Source organism: Notothenia rossii (assembly GCF_949606895.1).
Source record: "Notothenia rossii genome assembly, chromosome: 8".
In the NCBI taxonomy this organism is placed as follows: domain Eukaryota; kingdom Metazoa; phylum Chordata; class Actinopteri; order Perciformes; family Nototheniidae; genus Notothenia; species Notothenia rossii.
Genome location: NC_136906.1, coordinates 74,139,929 through 74,156,244, shown reverse-complemented (window position 1 = coordinate 74,156,244; position 16,316 = coordinate 74,139,929). Strand labels below are relative to the sequence as shown.

The 16,316-nt window shown below is 39.0% G+C and overlaps 1 protein-coding gene and 1 long non-coding RNA gene across 2 annotated transcripts in view; one reads left to right on the top strand and one right to left on the bottom strand.

Moving 5' to 3' along the window:
* ryr3 (ryanodine receptor 3) overlaps positions 1 to 16,316 on the top strand; it is a gene marked incomplete at its 5' end in the record, with an annotated part of 124,643 nt that overhangs the window by 15,154 nt on the left and 93,173 nt on the right. Inside the window, 7 exon segments of the mRNA XM_079643761.1 lie at positions 4,681 to 4,785; positions 6,708 to 6,728; positions 11,097 to 11,171; positions 11,644 to 11,722; positions 12,157 to 12,269; positions 15,470 to 15,569; positions 15,785 to 15,878. Of these exon segments, the coding sequence (XP_079499887.1) occupies positions 4,681 to 4,785; positions 6,708 to 6,728; positions 11,097 to 11,171; positions 11,644 to 11,722; positions 12,157 to 12,269; positions 15,470 to 15,569; positions 15,785 to 15,878 (587 nt within the window).
* LOC307015261 lies at positions 5,235 to 11,090 on the bottom strand. The gene is made up of 3 exons (XR_013801454.1): positions 9,078 to 11,090; positions 8,506 to 9,034; positions 5,235 to 6,002 (listed from the first exon to the last, which is right to left on the bottom strand). It is a non-coding gene; the product is annotated as an uncharacterized lncRNA (long non-coding RNA).

Sequence of the window (16,316 nt, the reverse complement as noted above, 5' to 3'; positions counted from 1 at the left end):
GTAAGCAAGCGCCTTTTCTAGGACATGTACGAGCCTCACATTTCACAAGTAGGGTATTTAAAGATGTATTTATCTCGTAAAACAAAACCTTCAAATCTCTTAAGCTTTTGTCAACCACAGACCTTTTTTTTATGCATCCAAAACTCTATTAAAAAAACCGCAATGACTTCAAGGCGAGATAACCAAAAGTGCAAGAAATGCTAACTTGTTTCCAGGTTTAAAGTTTTTAAACTTCCACCTACTCTTAATGAGATGAGCTTTCCTGTCAAAGAATAGGGAAGAAGTAGAAAGACCTATGGTGCAAAAATAAAGCTACTTTGATCAAAACAAAACAACCATTTCAGTGATCCAGGTTCAGTTCCAGCTTGGCCAGAAACGCTAAAACATGACAGGGGTCGGTTACGTATCATTTACTTGTTTCTGCACCGGTGCATCCTAGTCTATGTTTTTGACCACTATTGTTTTAAAATAGAGAAGTTTCCTTTAATTAGCATTTAGCTGCCTGTGGCGTTGTAACAGAGCTGTCTGTAATCTGTTACACGTCTCATTAATTTTCCCTTCGACAACACTTACTGCATGGTCATTACAAAAAATGACACGTTGATGAAGCAGATCGTGTTGGCTCTGGAGAATATGCCTCTTAATAGAAACATAATTGTTGCTTGCACCATTAGTCACAACATTTGCAGTGATGCTGTCAGTCAGTAGCGCGGATCTACGTGGGATACTAAATGCATCTTAAACAAATGATGTTTTATTTTCGGCTCAACACTTACCGAGCGATAATCACATGATCACAAATGAAACCCTCTAATGCCAGGATATTTTTGAGCTGCGCATATCGTGTAAAGACTGATTTAATTTAGCCACTGAGCAGAAAGACTTGGGGAGTCATTTCTGCTGATCCTGGAACAGTTGTTGAGTCGGAGGGCAACACTTGTGTAGTTGTAGGCAGCGCATCACACACACCTGTCTCCTCTCACCTACCTTGGGTACCGGTGACAATGCTCCAGGCCTCCTTAGGTGTGAAATGTGGGAGTGTAAAGGGGGAGGGGAGGTCGGCAGGATGGGAGGGGCTGTCATCTGCTGGCGGATCTCAGGTGTTGACACCTCATTTCCCAGACTGACTCTTTCGAATCCTGCCTGACTGCTGCTGCTGCGAGGTATAAATAAGGCCAGAGTGAATGTGAACATTACATTTCATTAAGCTGATGCTTTCAGCGACTTACAATAAGTGCAATCAACCAAGAGCAGACAAATTGAAGCATTAGTGAATTGGATCTGATTTAAAGAAGAGATCTGAGGCCATTTTCTCAGTTGCTCCATATATTGATTTTATTGTCTCCATATTCAAAGTCAAACCATTAGTACAGGGTATATGCAGGAATCCTGAAGTCAAATGTAATCCCTTTTAAGACCTTTTTTAAGACCCTTTCCATACATTTTAAGACCTCATCGCCACTTCGAGTTTTAACCGGTTACATTGGCGACACATTTACTATATACAGTATTGATTGTCCTTCCTCCTTATCTTCCAACCATTTGGACGCAAACTTGCATTTCCCCATAACGATGTTGTTTGACAACCGGCGTAAACGGACCTTCGCGCGCTATCAAGCAGTGAGCGTGCGATGTCCTTCAGATTAAGTCAAATCCAACGGGATGCCATAAATAAACTACACAGAATCACACTACACACCTACGCAATGATTACATTCAGGCACACTGTAGAATACAACCTCTTTGGACAATTTATATACTTATTGAAAACAAGCTACAAAATGTAATACCTTCGAAGATGCCGTTTAATACTTTTTAAGACCCCGCGGACACCCTGTAGCCCGCGGCACCTCTTATTCAAAAATGTGAATATTCAGGAGGGAAAATACAATCTTAGAATAAAATGAATCCTCTTCCTTTAACCTCTAGTATAGGAAGTTCACATTAATGCCAGTGCAGTATAACACATATACAGTACACACAAATGAATAATTGGTGTCCTAGCATGAAGTGTCAGGAAGGCTATTGTTTTTGCGCAGATTATAATTGTTCTGCTTTTGAACTTTTGAGGTGTCTAATGTCAATACATTTCATGAAATAACCCAAAGGATCATAATTGTGCAAACTTCCCTGCTTTGGGACGACCCCCAGATAATCCAGAGATAGTTACCGGACGCACCTCTCACACTGTAACGTCATTAGTCACGCGTAGCGCGCGACCGGTCATAAACAGACTTTCAGCGAGTGAATGGGTCGTTGTGTGTTCCGCGTTGTGCGTGTATGAAACTATAACCACAACACAACACAACATAACAAGCGAACATCCTGTAATACCATAACTCCTGTGAACAAATACAGTTTGGATATCTACACCCCCTGGATTGCTGCAATCTTTCTGACAGAAGATTTATGCCAGACTTGTATACACCAGCATTCTTTATTCATAATTTTCACAATAATTATATCCTTTAACTCTAACATTAAAAAAAGGGCTCATATTATATTGCATGCTTTAGTTTGGGAACAAGAAGAGGTTAATGGGATTTACAACACTAGTAATCTCTTTTCACTAACTCACATGATGCAAGACTCTTGATTATTAAATACTGCTTGATCTTCTGAAGGATCACTTTGCTCATTTTCACGGCTGATATTATTGTCTTAAACTCCCTGTAGTCTCTGTAAAGGTCGCTGCGACCGTTGAGACTCTTCTGTTCCCAGACAAGCGAGAATGTTCAGCGTGTCTGCCCATCAGGAAGAAGTATGATAATTGGGATATTGGCGGGCGGTGAATAATTCATAAGCGTGTCAGATCTGTAGCGGGTTGCGAGTTATCACTGTGAAAGCTCTTATGACACCACAGGTGTGTCATGTCATGTTGCAGCTTCTTGCAAAATAACATTTTCAAATAACCCAGTTTTAAGTTTTGTGGAGAGATGACTAAATATTGGGCTAGCTTGTCTATGAAAAATGTATTTTTCTACACTTTGTCTTAGATTTGTTGACATTGGAAACCTCTTTTGTGGTTGTAAATGTAATTACATTATGATTATCTGAGTAGAAAACATTTGTGTGCAGTGCAGGCTCACAGATCTGGACACTGCAAAGCGGTGTTGGAGGTTCCATGCATGTTTGCGTTGAGTTACAGAGCAGCGCCATCCTCATTATCACCCAGCAGCCCTCCCCTCTGCTCACATTTCTCATCTCACTGCAGAGGTCAGGGGTCAGCCGGGTGTAATACTGAGTCAGGGCAAGTGCCAAACACCTTTAAATCACTTCTGTGTTGGGGACAGATGGATAGCATGTTGCGTAAAGCTGGCTATTGTTGTGAAAGATTAGTGTAATTAATAAAAATAGTAATATAGAAGCAAATGAGAGTAGGGATAGGAACTGATTACATGTCATGTCAGTATAATGTGAATCAACAGTGCCATCTAGCACATCACAAGGTAAATACGTTTTTCATACTTTGACAAGTAGATTCAAGTGTTATTTACATATTTTATGTAATCTCAAATGCTCCATTTCCATTCTTCAATTGCCTTGTTTTGCATTTGCACTTTGACTGGACTTTTCTGGCAGCATGTATTTAAAGTTTATAAACTAAATAGGATGATGAAGAGACATCTAAAGCATGAAACAAAACACATTGTGCTGAGGAATAAACACTAGCCTACATAATAATTGGTCATTGCACCTGCATGCTGAAAGACTTTTGACACCCCTCCTTATAATCCCCAGTCACTCTTTAGCAACACACTGGGATTGCAAAGAAAGTTGCAAATCATCAGAATAATTTACAAGCACTATTCCTCACTGAGTAGTAATCCTTTCAGTTTGTCTCTGGTCTCAGATCAGTGCCTGCAACTAATTTAGAAGCCAATTACTGCTGTGGAAATATCAGAACTGCATATTTCTGTTATCAGATCAATTGAGTTTAATTTCTTTAAGATGCATGAAGATTAATAGAAACAAATGAATAAGAATTTGTATATCTAGCATTACTTTGACCAGAATGAAAGTGAAATTTGCAGACAGATCCCAGCATACATGAGCTATAAAAGGTAGAAAAATGTCTATATAGGCACCAAAATTAAAGGCAATGTTTCCCACAACCTCAGCCAGTTTTGTTAAATTAGATTCTAAATATTTGTCCGTTGTTGTCAAAAATTGGTTTCCAAAACTGTTTGAATATAAATCAATTTGACGTGTCATGACAAGCATCTGTTTAGAGCCTCTTTAGATTGCCACTGCATTTTTATTTAAGTCACAGCCTGCACGTTACAGTCCATCAAACTAAATTGATACCATGTGTGACGACTTTTACTGCGTCAATAAGCATTACAAATGAATTGATACATTTCTAAAATGATGCAGCTAAGAGTTCTTTAACATTTGAAAAGCATATCAAGTTTGCCTCAAGTTTCCTGTTATGTATGACATGTCAATACATCTGAGCTCTGAGGATCAGGAATGTTGGTTGCAGTAACAAATGCTTGAGGCTATACTGGGAACATAAAAGAGAAACAAAACAGTCTGGAGAATAGAAACTCCTGGCACATTGATTATGTATCCAGGAGAGGAGTCTGTTTCTTATGAAAACACTGCCACTGTCAATGCCTCTTCAACTAATGTTTCCTTCCCTCCCCCCCTCTCTCCTTTCTTCCTTCCCCCCCGCAGTATGTTCCTCCAGACCTGTGTGTGTGTAACTTTGTGTTGGAGCAGGCCCTGTCGGTGCGGGCTCTGCAGGAGATGCTGGCTAAGACTGGGCCGAACAGTGAAGGGGTGAGTACTACCATCCCTCCGTCTGATATCGATCTTACACAACACACTGTACACTTACATACACAAACACGTACACAAATCAATCTGTAGTCTATCAGTAGCACTTGGTCGAAAATACCCGTGAGTTATTTTTTTAGGTTTCAGTGAGCAAGTCTCATAATTTATTTCTGCTTTTTATATGCACTGTGGTCTGAGTGAGTGTAAACGAATAATTATCTACACAACTGTTTTCCAGTTGACATACTAGGATATTTATTCTGTAAACTTGAAAAGAAATCCACTGCCTGTTAAAGCGTCACAGTACTGGAAATACAAATGCACCAAATCTGTTCATAGTGGCCTCAGTTCAAATACTGTAAACTGGCCTGATTGGAAATACTTCAGAGACCTTTTGAAGCCACTTTATCACAACCAAGTCCAGCCATGGTTGTTTTTTTATTGTCCCCAAAATGATCCATTCAAATGCTGTCAGGTTTTCAGGATTTCAGGTTTGGCCGTATTTGATGACCTACTTTCCCATAGTGAGAAAAGCACCTAATGAAAATGTCACGTCAGATGCTGATGATCAGATGTGTGAGAATATGTTTAGACAAGCAAAGATATTAAAATATGACAGTGTGATTATTTATGCATAGACTAATGTTACTACTTTTCGGGCATTTTACTTTGATGGTTGGTTGGATTAAATCCCAAAGGCAAAGCAGAAGGACCCAATCTAGCAATACTCTGAACTACTTCAACACCAAGAACTGATATTGAATTCTAAATAGAAACTGTCTCTTTTCATTCTCTGTAACACTCTCCTGTTTTGCAAAAAGAGTTCAGAAGGCAATGATAATGAAAGGCCGTCAGGGGTCAAAGAAAGGAGGGCAATGATCTGTGAGTGCACTTCTGCATCCACAGCCTCCTTTCTCCTCTTGATTTACGCTTAACAGTCCTCCGGCTCCACTCCATCTCACTTGGCATGTTTATTAGAAACGGTAAGTAATCTTTGATCGGGCTCTGTGGTGCCATGGATTTTTCATCGACGGGCAATGAAGCACCCCGCTGGTCTACATTCAGTCTGTTAACCCCCGTCGTATGTTCATATTCTTTCATGATGCTGCGCTCCAACAAAGTCATTTCACGTGTCGTTTAATCTCATCACTGAGCCATTCTCGATCCAGAGGAGGGGTAAAGACATGGGAAGGGATGGCATCACACGTTTGGATGAAATGCTAATGTTTTGGGAAAAGCAAAGAGAAAACAGTGCTATATTTTCATTTACATCCCAGCATTTAATTTGGAACAACAAACCACGAAATACAAGACAATTCTTTATGGTGATCTTTTTTTTTCCTATTAATAACAAAGTGTGTATTTTTTGGGAAGTTCCTAAATTGATGAGCCTATTTAATATGTTTTGCTACTAAATAGGAACGGAGACGACCACACTGTTTGCATTAGTCATTGTGCCAGACAGCTGCAGCAATCAGAGAAACCTGAGCACAACACAACATGATATTTTGAAGATTAAGTATCAAATCCTAAATATGAATGCAAGCTAGCCAAACTGTGTGTTGTGCTGCATGCTACCACTCTTCCTTCATGTCGCTTTCTGGCACAAATGGTTCTTTAAGTGTCTTATTTTGTGTGTACCGCTTGGGTCGTCCCCACTGGTGAATCAGGCCTGCGTTGTTATTAGCCTGGGTAGCAGATTTGTTTTGTGCTTAACAATGCAACCTTGTTGGCTGGCCTTGTTTGGCAAGACAACATGATGTTGGCCAGAATACACAATCTGCTGGCAAGGCTAATAAATCAGCATACACTATCCTTTCCACTGCAACGGCCCATTTCTCTCCATTGTTGCTCTCACATTTGCGTAATTGACTGCCATGCAACCCGATAACAAGTTATTTTCATTTGTATTTTTTTGTTACTAGAGTGCTGACCATGAAAAATGGGTAGGTCCATCAGTTTGTTCATCCATCACGTTGTCAGGGTGCATGACAGACTGCCAAACGAAAGGGTTGAATTTCCAGCACTTTCATTTAAAGTGACGACCATTTCTTGATTGCCATAAAATCTTCATTTATAGCTGGAACTGCATTTAGTTTAAACTGCGGTGGCAGGTACTGCAGTGTTAGGAGATATTAAGCTAATGGTGGTACATTTCATTTTTTCCACCTCAGCACATATTGTGAAGATGGATATTAAAACACATTTATTTCTGTGTACTTCTTCTGGATTGTAAATTACTTTCCTTTTAGCATAACTTCTGGGCCAGAGTGCGAGACACAATCAATTAGCTCGTCACAGATGTCTCCAAACTTAAAATGATGGCAATCTTGAAATAGACATCCGTTGGTGCTCTCACGTTGTACACAGGAGTCAAATGTTTTGCCTGGTCTCTGAAGACTGCTCTGTGTAAAGTGTGTAAGCACTTTAATTTGAAAGTGCTGGCTTTTCATTTGCTTAAGCTATTCATCCTTATTATTTTTTTGCTTCCAATGCAATAAGATTCAAGTTTTAGTATAAAGCTTACAGTATTTGAGCTGTTAAAAGATACATGCATACATTTTGCTTACCAAAGGTAGTGGTGAGCTCCCTTATTTATCTAATTTACTGAATTTAAGTTGAAGGATCTGAAAACCCACACGTTGGCAGAAAAAACTCACTCTTGTGGTTTTGGTGTGCTGCACTGTTTTCTCTGGGTTTGTTCTCTAACATCAATTAATATTAAGGGATTTTAAACAAGTTAATGTCCTGATTGTTTCACTTTTTTTGAGCAAAGCTGTTTATATATAATTCGAGGTTTATTCAAGTCGCACTTCAGTTTTAATCTATTTTTCTTTACATCCTCAACTTGTGTTTTTCTTCTCTTAACTTTCACATAATACACATCACAGTGTACATCATATTTTTTGATGGACTGGTATAAAGTAAATAATAAAGCACATGAAGCACAATTACTCTCTCATTACCCAAATAGTTTGAAGGACAGGGCAGTGCTTATGTTCATTAGAATCGATATATCAGATGGTACTTAGCAAATGAGTTTGGCCTTAATCCCTTCATGACAGCATTGAAAAAGTGATTAGTGTGCTATTTCCCATCCTCAGGCTGTTCCATATAAGACAAGCGATTTATATGAAGTGAACATTTAAGTTAATTACTTAGTCATGCTATAGTATAATGGCTGTGTAAGGCTTAAGCTATGAGAAAGCACACACTCTGTTTTATTATTATAACACCAAGCAGGCAGTGTTCAGGATATTGGCACAATATCAGGTATTAATACACAGCCAGCAAAATCATCAATATGTTTTAATTTTACACCGGCCCATAACACAGTTTCTAACTGAATAACCGAAAAATAAATCAATGATTGACAATCGTTTAGAACTAGTTAAGTGTTTCATAAAGTATAAACTACATTTTTGTGTGTGTGTATTAGGCCTACTGTAAATGTGATTGCTTTGGTAGTTTTGCTACAATTGACTATAAACCAAAGATATTTATCGAGTTAAAAACGACAACAACAAAATATGTTTTTCTACTTCATACTCTTATCCACTGTATGTATTTGATAACAAACGTTTCCACCTGATCTAGAATCACTGAAGGCTACTGTAGATGGAGAGCAGTGGTAACATCCTGACAGAGACCCATCTATTACATTTGAGCAAAAAAAGCATAATTATGCAATAGTACAGAATTAAAAAGTAAAACGTTCCTTACTATTAACCCAACGTTTAGTCTTCTTTCGTCGGCCGTTTTCCGCGTAATATACATTTTAGCTCGGCCTTCCGTGTGCCAAAAAGTTTGTTTATCTTCAGGCGCTAACATTACTAAAGGATATCAACACACATGTTACGGCCTCAAAGCGTAGGTGGCAAACTTATTTGTTAAGGAAAATGTCATGGTTAAATACTAGAACTTTAATTCCAAAAGTGTGTGAGACTGCAGATATACTTTTTATGTTGTTACGCCTCTTTTATACAATTTCCCGATTATTCCGATACAACTTGGATGCATCGTCAACCGCGACAGATAGATCTCAAATCAGGTGACGACGTTTTTACGTGATGAGGTCACAGATAGCCGTTGATTTAAATGTCCAACAGAACCGCTAACGTAACTTTGGTGAGTGAAGTGTAGTTAAGAAAAGTTAACGGTAATAGCAGGCGTGAAAAATTAAAACGACTTTTAAGGTAAGCTCCAGCCATGGATGTATCAAAAATGGCGCATACAGTAATGTTGTTAGTCACTTAGCTTAACTCATGACTTGCTTAGTACTATCATGTCTGGACGTTGGCTATGTTACACCAGTTGTCTGTAAGCTAGCTTCATTTAACAGCCCTGAAATGAAAAGGGTTTTAAAGAGTGTTTGGTTGAACTTGATGTTTAAGGCTCCTAGTATGTTTCCAGCTACCTTGAATGATGTATTTGAAGTGAACAGAAAGATTATTAGACTGTTATACCTATTTTTGGTTTGGCAGTTATGTGGACAGTCGTTAAAAGTCATTAAATTCTCATTTACTGTTGCTAAGATGTTTAGAGTTACCTGTCTTCTGGTGGCGAATTTGTCTCCATATAGCACGGTTTAATGCCAATGATAGGGGCTCCGCTTACAAGCAAAGCCATGCACAACTGTTCACAACTGATAAGGCCTATTTAAAGCTAAATTGTACATCTTATTGCTTTAACTTGAACAGTATCCTATGCAAATACTTGTTAGGTCAGTATGTGCTTAATGTGCTAAGTGTTGCCATTGAGCAGTCTGTCATGACACATAGGATGCATATAATGACTGGCACTGTCCGCATGACTTCACACATGTTAGACCTGTAAGCCAATTACATTTACCAAACCTTTCCATAATAATTAAAGACACAATTTGCTTAACACACCCAATCCCCCCCTAAATGCACACAAAAAAATCAACACAAACCTTTCTGTTTTTGTTTGTTTATCTACTGCTCTCCCAGTGTAAGCTGTTTAGGATACAGCACTAACTGGAGGGGCACCAAAGCAAAGGTCACAGTTCCTGACATTGATGTGTCAGCATGACACCAGGCCTGAAATACAGGCCGGCTCTCTCTCTCTCTCTCTCTCTCTCTCTCTCTCTCTCTCTATCTCTCTCTCTCTCTCTCTCTCTCTCTCTCTCTCTCTGTAACCCCTCCCTTGCTCCCAGCTGTTGCCGGATAATATTCCCATTTTTCTTTTGATCAAATTCTTTTTCCATTTTTGTATGTCTTATATAAGCCATCTGGGAGAGGCTTGGTTGCCAAAAGAGATTCATTTCCGTGTCAAATTTAGAAGACAGTTGGGAGTTCCCTTTAAGTCACACTAAATGTGACCCCGCAAGCAAACACACAAACTAACACTGACAACTGGAAAAGAAACAGGATAGCCTGCATGTATTGAACTGGATAAACGTCAGTGGGTGGCACATTAGTTGGCACAATCCTAGCTGTTTCTGTGAGAAGGTTAAATATTGTTTGTCAAATAAAATTACAGTCAAATCTGTTTGAATAGACCCACTGAGTTAGGGCCGGGCCATATGGCCGGAATCTCTTCTCCAAATATGAGTTGTTTAATATCTCCATAACGAAGTTTATAAATATAACATTTTTTTTACTCGATAATAAAAAGTCTTTGTAGAAAAAAGAAACACAAAGTATAATAATGGCCAACTTAATATATAGTTTGTGAGAATAGAAGGTTTGTTTATAACCGCTTATACCCAATGTGATAATGACAACATTTAGGTCTGGGACTTTGTGACTGAATGTCCATACATTCTTTTAATAAGAATTTTTGAGACAGAGATTATTTGGATCTCACTGCTTATGGTACCTCTTTTTTCTCCTGCTGCTAGAAGTTGATTAAAAGGGTAAGTAGAATTTTCTTCTTTATCTCCTGACGTGGAGAAAACCAATATTTCTTTCCTCTTTTCTTTTTATTAACCCAACATTTACTTTCTATTGTGACACAATTCATCACAATTATTCTTGTTTGTCACAAGAATGGGCAAGCTGTCTGATGAGTGCGGCACCGTTCGTGTTTGTGTTTGATTGTTTGTGTGTTTTCCTCCCTCTTTCTTTGTCTGTTTCCTGCTTGCACTTGGTATGAATGTCCAAAGTGGAAGATAATTTTTTGAACTGCAGCTTACAGGTGGAAAGTCTTACTGTAACTTGATATCTGACGTACAGGTGAAATGGGGTTACTAACGTGGACTAAAGATGCGATAAGTCAACCCTGACAGGGTCCAGAGGAGAAGGATGCTAGAATAAGAGAATAATCTATTTCCTGTGTTTTTCCTGCAGGCGGGTCAGGGGGGTGGACACCGGACCTTGCTCTACGGTCATGCCATCCTACTTCGCCACTCCTTCAGCGATATGGTAAGTATCAAAAACACAATTTAACACAAGAGTTACTGAAAACAAATGCTTGTGACGCCTGCTGAAGTAAGAAATACACAAATATGTAATCTACAGTTCATTTATACTTACGACTAGCGAGATTATCGTGAATTGCAATTAAAAAAACAATCATGATAGGCTGATCGTGGTACATTTCCATTTTCCTGAATATTCCAATTCTTGAAAAAGCTGTTTAACCGGATTTATTTTAATTTTTTAAAACATGATTACTAGAGCTTGCTTTTTACAGTTCTGCACACATTTGAGTTTGTGAAGTTGATTGTCTACATAACCACCTCTTCAGCTAACTCTGATAATGGGTTTTAAGTCCTAAACTATTTACTTTTGATAAAAAAAGAAATAATTTAAGGTATAGAAAAAGCTGTCTACCAATCTGGGCTCGTAATAAAGTGTCCTTTGACCTAACACTAACTGATTTCTCACTCCTTAGTACCTGACCTGTTTGAAAACATCGAGGTCTCTGACAGACAAGCTGTCATTTGATGTCGGCTTACAAGAAGATTCGATAGGTACAGTATGACTAACAGGCACTTTACACAGTCCACTTGCAGTTATTTTCTTTTTAATGCTTTTTTTTTATAGATTTCTGTCGTAGCCATTTCAGCAAGTAACCTCTTGATGGAATTGAAACCCATGGGAGAAATACTTTAAAACAAAGTTAAAGTGCATTTGACATCTGAACTACATGAATTCTTAAAGCCATTTTCCAGCAGAACCAATCTGCTGATCCAGTGTTCCTCAGATGACGGCTGTTTTATGCTTTTTTTTCTTGCAAGTCAGAAAAGACAGGCGCTTTTACAAAAGAGAACAAGTAGCCATCTAAAATAACAAGTATATGAATGTGTTGGACAATACACCTGCTCAATTGTATGTATCTTGTCTAATTGAAAACAAATATATATATATATATATATGAATAAAGTTGTTGTCTTTATGCTAACAGGAGAGGCCTGCTGGTGGACCATCCACCCTGCGTCCAAGCAGAGATCCGAGGGAGAGAAGGTCCGCATCGGAGACGACCTGATCCTAGTCAGCGTGTCCACAGAGAGATACCTGGTAGGTCCAATATCTCAACAATTTATTTGTTGACGCTTACCTGCGACTGGGAGAAAATGAAAAGCTTAAAAACATTTGTTGTTTGTATCACAAGGAAAAACGAGCCATAGAGGTTAAGTAACGAATACACTCAAGCTGATTTCTCGGTTCAAATATATCAAATAAAACAAAAATAAACTTTCATTTACTTCCATAATTGTAGCAGTACTTAGTGTCATACATATCTTAAAATATCTTTAACAAAATAAAAACATGCAATTTAATTATTGAAGATTTCAGAAAAGGTTGCTAATGCTGTTTGTTGGTCAATTCAACAGACAGTTACTGGAATTCAATATAATATGTATTTTCCAACACAGTGTATAGATACCAACACAAACTTCAGTGCAGTGTTTAAAGGGGACCTATCATGCAAAATGCACTTTTGTATGTCTTTTATACATAAATATGTGTCCCCGGTGTGTCGGGGAACTCACACAGCGTCAGAAAATAAACCCTCTTTCTTTTCCTCCGTACCCAAATCTCTAAAAACGGGGGAACAACGGAGCTGATCGGTCGACATGACGTAATATCTGAAATGTGGGCCCACGGCCCTATCAGAAAGTTGCTATCAGAAACAATGCCCGACTGTTTTGGACGTAATATGGTCGGTGTTTACATTAGCATCGCTAACACTCAGAGCTAACCTGTACTGGAGAGCATGTGTGTGAAGAAGCAGGAAATAAAAAGGAACTCACCTTGTGGTATAACCGGCAAGAGAGAAAGCCTTTGAGCTCCAGACTGTTTCAGAGAGAATCCTTGATAATCCATGATATGGCGTTTCATCACCGCAGTATTTAGTTTAGACGGTAGCTGCCGGGTCCCCATGAGCTCAGCCCCCTCCTCCTCCTCCTCCTCCTCCTCCTCCTCCTCCTCCTTTTTTTTTTTTTTTTTTAAACCTTTATACCCCAAATCAGCACTTTTGAAACAGGAAGTGAAATAGAGGGATATGAGGCATGGCTAGAATGGGTGATCTGTTTGGTATTTTGAGCAAAACACTTCATAGACATGTTTTTTATGTATTGTTATATATCTGAGACCTATGCTATTGCCTAAAAATAGCATGATAGGTGACCTTTAACTAGTAGCTTGCTTTTCCAAAGTGTAATTAACCAAATTGATGAAAACAGTTCAGATGATGAGACATTACGGTCAGTTTTTCAATTAAGATGCCATGAACCAAAGCATTCCCAAAAGTAAGATGCAGCCTTATATAACTGACCTTTATCAACAGAATGATCTGTTTTAAACTCACCATCCCACACTTGATAGAAGATGCTGTTTTGAAAGATGAAGGGTTAATTGCAGTTCGAGCTATTCTCATTAAATCAGCAGGCCTCTACTCCGTTTCTCATTACCAGATAAGAGGTTTCAGGCTCATGAATATTTAAAGTTTTTCAGACAGTCTGGATGCATCCAATATAGCCTCTATCAGCTCTCATTTTACTTTTGTCTGGTTTGTTTACCAGATCTCACAAAGTTCAGATTGTTTTTTTGTTTGTGCGTCTCAGACGGAATAGTCTGCCTCTACACTTGCAAGAGTTTAGATGCAGACATTGCTTCTAGTGTAGAGAACAGTGGTTGTGTTTTTGGAGATGATACGCCTCACATAGCTGGAGTTATCTTCTTTGGTTCACTGTCTGTCTCGAAAAGGCACTTTAGAAAGTTTCATAGCCGTCGGTTAGCTCTGATACTCGTCTCACACCAGGCCTCTTCAGAGTTGCAGGGCAATTCAAGGGGAAATCTTAAAAAACGTGCCAATACTGTCTGTAATACAAATCGGAATACATGTAAAGCTCTCTTGTGCAGCTTCCTTTGAAAAATATACAACTTTTTTTTCAGGAAATGCATCCATCTGAGTGATCTGCTGAGAGTTAATGCCGTCTCCCTCATGCAGCGCTTCACACCCGACCTCAATTAACTTACTTAAGAGAAAGAGAGGCAGAGAGGGAAATGGAAAGAAGGAGGGACAGCGACGTGCCACGCATAGGAGAGAGCAGCACTGGCCCTTCATGGAGGAACATTTCCAATTAAAGCAAAGCTCCAGACTTTTATCTCCCCCGATGGAAACCCCAACACCTGTTCCTACTCACAGAAGCTCAGATTTTGAAGAATGGGACACATCAGATATTCAGGCAAAAGTAATCAGTGCTCCATCACTGTTAATAGTCTTGGCGGTTGGGACACAACCTGTTTTCCTCTGCCTCTGTGTGCACTGACGGCTGCACTGAAATATATGGAATACTGTACAGATTTAAAATAGATGGGATCATTTTCAGGGGGAATGAAATGTAATGTAAGACACTTATAGGTTTTTGCCAATTAACACTTCAGCGCTTGTGAGGATAAATCTGAAGGATCTTATTGAGCTATCACTCGCCTCTGAATCCTGGGGAAATGGGAGCGGCTCCAAGTGTTTCTGCTGGAAGGAGTTGTTGCAGAGTATTATCTGGACATAGCTTTGTTGAGAAACACTGATGCAGCCCACAGCGTTATAACACGGTTTGGCTTCTACAGAGAGAGGGCATAAAGTTATTTTCATCTTTTTTCAAATCCCTACCCCTGCTTTGTGCAGTATGGCTGTTGTGTAATAGAAGCTTCAAACGAAGAACGCGGAGGCGTGTGGCGCTAGTACGTTGGTGTTGGGATCAGGGGGAGCACAGGTTCAAACCCCACTGCAGTCAGCATGTCGTTGTGTCCCTGAGACACTTCACCCCAAATTGCTCCTGTGGGGATTGCCCACAGTATTGAGTATTTGGATAAAAAGCGTCTAACAAGTGACATGTGATGTAATGTAAAAGAACCAAGCGAGTCTTGTCCAAACTGAACATGTTTACTTTATATGAATTTTACAGTTTCCAACAAGAAAGGTGGAAGACGGAGAAAATACACTTGACATCACTCATATTCATTTCAAAATCATAACAGGAAGAAGCAAGAGCAGGACACATACTTGCACTTCAAAATAAAAGCATTTCCTATGACACATTTTAACCTTAACTTCTGTCAAGAAGCAAATAAACACATTTTTTTACCGCCTTAAATAAAATAAGTTTCAACAATGGCTGAATCTCACTGTCCATGTTTCCATCTTGCTAAAACAACTTCTTTACCGGCACTCTCCACTCATCAGCGCTGAATGACACGCTTCTCTCTTGCAGCACCTCTCTAACGCCAATGGACACGCCCAGGTGGACGCGTCCTTCATGCAGACCCTGTGGAACGTCCAGCCCACCTGCTCTTCAGGCAACGTGGCTGTAGGCAAGTTCACCACCTCAGCAACAATAACCCTATCAGTATAAGACAGTTACATATAGTTTTAATAATGTTTTCAGATTATGACTTATGTGTATATTAAATGTTGAGCCTGTAAGCAATGAGGAAAACCCCATACAGACATGGTCAAGAGAGTAACTGCATGATCAAAGAGTATTGACTGTTTTGTATTACAATGTTGTTTTTGTTGTTAATATTAGGTTATTTGACTGGTGGACATGTGATGCGTCTTTGTCATGGGCATGATGAGAGCTTGTCCATCCCTGGAGCAAACAAGAGTGATGAGGAGCAGAGGTTGGTAGATATTAGGCTCACTAATTTAACTCAATTAGGTCCATCCACAAGTCCAGTTAGTCAATCAACTGTAAAACATTTCAAACTAACAATTGAACAAGTATTTTTGTTTGTTTGATCAATAAAACTGTTCTACAACTCTGTTCTGCAATAATGACTGAGCTCAACTGTTTAATAAAACACCTTGTTTACAAAAAGGCTTGTAGAAATAGTTAGTGAATGTTTACAGTGGTGTGAAAAGAAGCAATGGTATTATTATGCAGCTTCAATAAATCCATTACGTTTGAACAATCTTTGCACACCTTCATTCTAGGAAAAAAAAAATGGAATCCTACTTTTTGTGTTTGTAAATTCGGTTCATGTCCCTTTTTAGTCGGAATTTAGCATAGTAAGCAGACACGGGTCGTTCCTGAAACAAAAGCACTTTAATATCCTTGA